This window comes from Drosophila novamexicana, unplaced genomic scaffold (assembly GCF_003285875.2).
Source record: "Drosophila novamexicana strain 15010-1031.04,08,12 unplaced genomic scaffold, DnovRS2.1 tig00004549-arrow-arrow-pilon, whole genome shotgun sequence".
NCBI classification, from domain to species: domain Eukaryota; kingdom Metazoa; phylum Arthropoda; class Insecta; order Diptera; family Drosophilidae; genus Drosophila; species Drosophila novamexicana.
The window spans coordinates 534,958-542,564 of NW_020825047.1; the positions used below are offsets into that span (position 1 = coordinate 534,958).

At 42.5% G+C, this 7,607-nt stretch overlaps 1 protein-coding gene across 1 annotated transcript; it reads right to left on the reverse strand.

The window, feature by feature from the left end:
* Window positions 1–434: 434 nt before the first annotated feature.
* Window positions 435–7,402, reverse strand: LOC115769270. Its single transcript, XM_030713981.1, has 9 exons — window positions 7,095–7,402; window positions 6,710–7,035; window positions 6,562–6,647; window positions 3,384–5,955; window positions 1,820–2,406; window positions 1,380–1,534; window positions 1,113–1,323; window positions 944–1,051; window positions 435–873 (listed from the first exon to the last, which is right to left on the reverse strand). Exons 1-9 carry the CDS (start codon window positions 7,357–7,359, stop codon window positions 486–488), a joined length of 4,698 nt encoding a protein of 1,565 aa, XP_030569841.1. The 5' UTR covers window positions 7,360–7,402; the 3' UTR covers window positions 435–485.
* Between the last annotated feature and the right edge of the window lie 205 nt (window positions 7,403–7,607).

Consider the following 7,607-nt stretch of genomic DNA (forward strand, 5'->3'; position numbering starts at 1 on the left):
ATCCATAAAATCAGCTGTTTTTGCGATAGTTTTTTTGGGTTAGTGACTAAACATACATTGTATGGTTAGTAGTGGTATTAATAAGCCCAAGTGTGACCATACCCCAACAAAGGCGCGCAATTTAAACTATCAAACCAAAACGTGAAAATTAAGAAAGATAGCATTTTCAACACAGGTATTTTCATTAAAAAAAAAACATATAAATTCGTTAAAAGTCGTTGCTAAGAATATTTATGAAACAGGTAAGTAAACCTATTTCTATATTTTGGGTGAGACAATGCGCCAATGAAGAGCATGAAACTAAAATTCGTAAGTGTGACAATTGTAAACGTATTGTCATTTGCTAAAGGCGCGCAGATTATATTTCAAACCGAAAAATATGAAAAGAAACGAAAGAAGAAAAAATACATTTATAGTATATTTTGTTGTTGAGTGTTTTCAAAATATTTATTACACTTCATATTATTTGCAACACAAAAAGAGTTCTATTTGAAGGATTTCTCGTATCTGGGGCACAAACACTTTTTGCGACGACCCTTTAGTTCTTTGCCCTGGGTCTGTTCCTTGGCACGATTTGCTGGCTCTTCATTATCTTTGGCATTTTGATAGTGCTCCGGGTTGTTCTTCTCGCTGCATTTGGAGGCCATAAACTCAAAGAAATCAATGTTGCGCACATGACTGTGATATTGATCCCTAAACTGAAAGTAATTGGGATACACTTTGTGCTTAAGCATAGCAATATATAGGCTAAGGCGCTGCTGTTCCAGAAATGCTCGACGCTTGTTCTCCAAATGATAATTGCGCCAACTGCGATTGCTGATCTCCTTGTGCACAAGATCACGTAGATGCGGATACAGATGAAAGATTAAGGCCCTAAAAAAGGTGGACACATTTTTCAGTATAAATTCTTCAGGTGTTAATTTTTTTTTAAATAGAATCTTACTCGTTGAATCGGTGCTTTAATTTTCGAAACTTGATTTTCTCGAATGGATAAATAAACATGTGTATGCGATCTGTGTATGCCAATTGAGCTGGTATTTCCACAAATAGTCTATTCAAGTTGTCTAGATAAGTAGATATATCGAGAATATATGAAATTCTCGTTTACTCACTTGGTACTCAGTACTGTGGGAAATTGAATTATTTGTGGGACTTTCTTTTTAGCTGGAAAACGTGGAAACTTAACCATGTCTTCCTTCTGCCACGTTATATTGCTGGTCATGCGTGCATTAACAGTTTTCAGCTCCTCCGGATCAATAAAATAGTTGCCCGCACAGAAATTATATTTACCCAGTGTTGGCACAGTTTTAAGCAGCTCTAGACCTAGTTAGGCGGCATTACGATATATATATGCGTTTTTTTTTACCTGACTTATTTACCCTTTCTGCGGCAATCGCTCAAGGTGGACTCCACAAAGTAAGCGGTGCGCCATTTGGGGCAGGCGCAATTGATAAACTTATGAAACACGTCGACCCATTCGGTAAAGACTGTGGACAGACTCTTCTTCATGTTCACATTTAGCTGAATGTTGTCGCTATGGATTGTAAATTAAGGAAAGTAGCTAGAATCTTAAAATGTATATGTCAGAGTTCAAAATATTTCAATTTACATTTAATTGATCTATTAAAAATTGTTTTAAAAAAAAGTTCCATGTTCACCCAACGCAACGCAAAGCCAAGGCAATATTTTGAGCCGTGAGCCGAACCACCTAACTTTTAGGTCTTCCAAAATTCAAATGAACCAAATCGTTGTTTGAACCGTCGACTTTCAAAAATATGGCTTGCAACCCTCTAAGACCCAGCCTACACCACGAACTTACCGCACCACCAGGACGTTCTCATCGCAGCCAAACTTTCGCAACTTCGCATTTAGCTCGATGCGATCCTCCCGAATGGATAATTGAAGATTGGATGCTTCGATATCGACGATTAATGTCAGCTTCGGAATAATTGTTGGTAAGCGTAATGGAATTTTATAAGTTAACCGGGTCCACTCGTCTGCATCAGCTTCAGATGAAAATTGATCTTCACCGGGTGGCTTTTCGGGGCTTTCATCGCCATATGACGATTCATTCTGTACCAGAGTTTCATCTTTTGCCACTTGATAAATTCGAAATTGTAGATTATCAGCGGCAATGACCTTTGTCTCTAGCTCCAAGTCCGTATGGTTGATGTGTGTAAAGTTGAATTGAGTGCCAGCATAGGTCTTGTGCTGCATCAAAAAGCTATCCGGCTGAAGGGTTGTGAAGCTATAATCATAAATATGCTGATCCTCAACCTGTATTTCCTCTATATATTCAGGCTCCTTTTTATCGAACTTATCCGGCTCCCTTTGTTCGAACTTCTTCGATTCGAAGACTTCATCAATAAGAGATGAGCCTGCTGGCACATTAATATATATAACATTCTGTGGATAAACAATTAAGATTACTCTTAGGATACTGGGATTAATTTCAGGAAATGTAGTTTTGTTTTTGAATTAATATGACAATTTGTACAGTATGTATGTATGATAGAACAATTGTAAGCAATTCTCTACTGCCTCGACGCTTGTAACTCTCAACTAGTTAAAGCGGAAAGTTCTTGAAATAGGTATACAGACAACAGAGTATATATATTCTTGATCATAATGATCTAGCTATATCAATCAGTCTGTCCATCTGTCTGTCCGTCCGTCCGTATGTATGAACGCAAAGATTTCTTTAATTTTTATACCCTGAACCCATTAAAAATGGGTACACGGGTATATCGTATTTGTGCAAAATCCAAATGTATGTAACAAACAGAAGGAAGCATCTCCGACCCCATAAAGTATATATATTCTTGATCAGCATCAATAGCCGAGTCGATCTAGCCATGTCCGTCTGTCTGTCCGTCCGTCCGTCCGTCCGTATGTATGAACGCAAGGATCTCAGAACCTATAAGAGCTAGAGACTTGAAATTAGATGTAGGTGCTCCTAGTTCCCGCGGAGATCGAGTTTGTTTCCGATAATCGATAACTTACTCTGTTTCCAAGCAATCGATAAAAATCGAAATCGATATCCTGTTTTTTGGGCAATTTTGGTAAATAATAAGAGCTAGAGTCACCAAACTTGACATATAGCTTCTAAAATAGAATATATATATGCATTTGATGTTGGAAGAAGAGGGTTCAGGGTATCCCCTAGTCGGGAGCTCCCGACTAGAACCTCTTACTTGTTTTTGATTTAGTTTTGTTACTACTAAAGCAAAATAGTGCGTAGCTCGAGCTACTTTTGGTGTTGCAATAAGAGGGTTCTGGGTATTCCCTAGTCGCGAGCTCCCGACTAGAAACTTGTTTATTTATATAAAAAACGTATCCAACGTTGATCTAGGGCCGCCCAGATTAATATGGGAAAGACTTACCCTTTCTTCTGATTCGGGCTCATTTTGCGGCAAACGCAATATGTGAGAGCTGCTGGAACTGATTTGCTTATCAATCTCATCCTCGATAATGCCCTTATCCCAACCATCCACAATTGTGGTGGTGATCACAGTGCCATCGCCGTGATAACATCGGAGACTATTATGTGTCCAGACCATGCGCATGCCATCATCACGCATGGCATAGCTCTCGTTAGCAAAATAATCATGCCATTCGGTGACACGGATCGGCTTGCCACAATGTATCTTGTTCTCCTCCACATGCACCACGCTGCCCAACGAGGTGGTTAGCTTCAGATGCTTATAGCTCAGATTGAAGAGCTGCATTATGAACTCCAAATATTTCAGTTCCGGATCGATGCTGGCAAAGAGCGCCGCCGCTTGGGCTATTTGTATTTGACGTGCCTCCGCCTTGGCAGCGCGTGCGGCCAGAGTTTGCGACGATATGGAACTGGAGTCGTGCGTCGGATTGGCCGTTTTCCTGCCCAACGTGTCGGCCCCGCCTATGGTCCGACTGGTCTGCGACATGGTATTGCGTGGGTGTCTCTTTTTTTTTAAGCTACGTTTCGGCAGCGGCTTATAGCTGCTGTATGTCGATTGTGTGGAGCAGGCATTTATAAAACTTGTATTATCCTCCGTTTCGCCCTCCTCCTCGCCCTTGACATCCACATAGCTATACAAACGATAAACCTCGCCATTATAGCGCATAATCATCACCGTATCAGTATTGTTATAGAAGACTATGACACAGCCGTAGGGTGTGTTGATGCGTCGACTTTCATTGAGTTCGCTCTGCTGACCCGACCACAGATGCTCCGCATGGTTAGCGTGGCAATAGAGGCTCAGTCCATTCGGATAATTGAGTACTGCCTTGGCGCACTCCTCGTCCTTTGGTCTCACACGCAGGCTAATGCCATTGGGTGTACGCAAACGTATATTTGACGCTATAATTCCAATTTTGCCCGGTTCATTGGTCAGATGCAGTGTCTGCTTGTCAATCTCAATGGACAGGCACTTGTTCATCTGGCGAAAGTTCCACTTTTCCTCATAGAGTGTTATGAGACCCTCCTCAAAGTAATATTTCGAGGTTTTCGCCTTGATCGTTTGACGCGCATCGTCCAAATTGTAGCCTGTGAGCATGGAATGATCTGGTCCCAGTCCAATAAATGTGGGCTTCTCAGGGTCGCTGCCATCTTTTAAATTGTTGGGGGTGCGCATATTAAAGCTACGCATCGATTTATTTGTCACTCGAAAGCTCTCCTTGCTGCGCAGCCTGGACGGGCGCGGTGACACCTTCTCCCTTTTCTCGTGCTCCCGCTGCTGCTCCGATATCCTCTTGGCCTTCAAGGATTTGGGACGTATGAAGACGCTGGGCGTAATGCTATAACGCCTATTGCTGGGGCAACTGTACGGCTTTGTCTCCTCCTCGTCCGAGGCCAGCGTAAACATGCTGGGATATTCCGACGTCGTTTCCTGCTGCTTCACCTCGATGGCCGTCTCAAACATCTGGGGCGTGACCAAGTCCTGCAGAAACTGCTGCATCTCATAGAGCGTAAAATCGCGAAAACAAAGCCGCGTCGGTATGGTAATCTGTTGCTCTTTCTCGAATACCTCATTGAGGGCACGCTTGAATGTATAGAGCTTGACCTTTGGATAAATTTCCTTAACATTATAATTGTCATACTCGGTGATCAGTTGGATAATGCGCTGACTAACGGAATCATCGGTTAAATACACTTTAGCATATTTGGGCAAATGCTGCGGCTCTATATCCGTACTGTAGGGCGTAGGATTAATTTTATCTAAGATGTAGCCCGTGGTGAAGTAACGACGCAGCACATTGTACTCCAAGCATGCATGATAGATATTTCGCATTGCTTCCTGATCCATATAGCTCACAATGCTGCAGAGCAGCGTATTGGCCTGCTCCACAAACAAACGTTCGGTCTTCACCAGCTTGATGATGCTCTTGAAGGCATTCGCATAGACCTTTATCTTGTCCAGCACTCTCGTTTGCACAGACGACGTGGGATTGGCAAGCAGCAGGACCTCCATCTCGGTCATCAGATCACGCGGATTACCGAATGTGCACATTAGCGATTCTATATAAAGATAGATGCTGGCATCGTCATCGTGCACCGCCGGCATCTCAGCCTTTAGATAGTGTCCCTGAATGCTCAGCGACTCTGCCATCTGAAGGCTGTCCTGCAGGCTGGCGTCCGCACGCATTTTCACATTGATCTCATGATACGGTTTCACATAGTACTCATCGTATTGTTCCCGCAACATTTGCATATCGTACATATAATAGCTGAGCTGATCAAAGATCTCGCTGCTATATTTAACTGACTGGCACTGGGACATCTGTGGCAGCTGTTGTTGGAATATGCCCACCGGCTTGGTAAGCGCTCGCTTGCGCAGCCCATAAATGTCACGTTGGATTTTCTCAATAGTCTCGCGCAGTTGCTTCTCACGACGTGGGCGTGGCACCAGCAAATCATAGGCACATTCCTCGGGCAGAAAGTGCACCACGCCGCGTAATGGTTGAGCATTTCTGCAGGGGAAAAAAACAATCGATATATTTATAAAAGATTCGCCTTGGTGAGCGTCGGACTAGACAGCGAGAAGTCGCTGGCTCGCTGGTGTTATCAGAAAATCCCACTTTCGGCTGGAAAATAGAAAAATCATAGACGCATTCCTCGGGCAGAAAGTGCAAAACGCTGCGCAATGGCTGAGCATTTCTGCAGGGGAAAAAACAATCTATATTTTTAGAAAAGATTCGCTTTGGTGAGCGTCGGACTAACAAGCGAAAAGTCGCTGATTCGATGGTGTTATCAGAAAATTCCACTTCCGGCTGGAAAATGCAAAAATCATAGGCACATTCTTCGGGCAGAAAGTACACCACGCCGCGCAATGGCTGAGCATTTCTGCAGGGGAAAAAAACAATCTATATTTTTAGAAAAGATTCGCTTAGGTGAGCGTCGGACTAACAAGCGAGAAGTCGCTGGTTCGCTGGTGTTATCAGAAAATCCCACTTTCGGCTTGAAAATGGGCTTGGGCAAATGTTTGATTTCCCTTCAAAATACACATATATTTTCGATTTCTCAATCGTGTTTTAAAATTTTTAAAAGTTATTTCAATGAAGGGCAATTTAACTTACCCGAGCAGCTGCATGTAGAAATCATTGTCCATTCGACCCATGATCAGAATTAGTATTGTCGTATTCAAGGGCGCATCTTTAATATACTGAAGTTGAGGTTTTGTAAGGATTAGTTTACCAAAAAGAATAAACTACATTTTGGGTTTACCAAGCGCTTGGATAATGGGTAACCCTTGCCCACTCTGTGATGTTCCTTGGCATTGACGCCAAAGCACGAGATCTTGCCCAAGGACTTGGTGTCGGTGGTATCCTTTGTCTTGGAAACGGGACGACGTTTGGATTCCATGCCAGATGACTTTTCCTTTTTAGAATCAACCGAACGTATCTTAAGCTGGGCTGGCACATTCTTCTGATAATACTTGAGCATGTTAAAGCTGAGCTCCGCTTCAATCTGACGGGTCACAAGGTCATATTCAGCCAAACAATCGTGTATGCGCAGCAAGGTCAGTTCCATAGGGTTCGTGGGCAGAACATCTGATGTCAAATAATAACTCCAAAAAGTGGTATAGAGTTGGGTTAAATCCTTTGCTCACCTTTTTTTAACTTGTTTGATAGACGAGTAGACAGCTGGTTGGCTACGCGAGCGTCTTCCAGCTCAGTATCCAGATCGATCACAAATAGGAATCGTCGCAGGCCAAGCTTTATCTGCTTGATGAACTCTTCACGCACTGCCTTGAGCCCATTGTCGTAGAAATTGACGCAGTAAATGTCGTAGGTGATCGCAGCTGGACCTACCTGCGATTTCCGGGTGCTACGACGACTGCTAAAATCGGTTCTCCTAGTGCTTAATGTACTCATTTTGTTTATTTTTGAATATATCACGTGTTGTAAATATAAACCGAAAAAGTGCGTTTGATTCTGACGGAAAACTCTCAGCTCGGCAGAAAAAGGGCAAATATAATTAAATATTTTTCTATAAAATATTTCGATTTGGATAAGTTTTCCCCCGAATCCGATTCGGTTGAATACAAAACATAGATCTTTACAAAGTTGGATAACAACTTTTTTGTCTGTCTGTTAATAATGTTAAAATTTATATATAATTT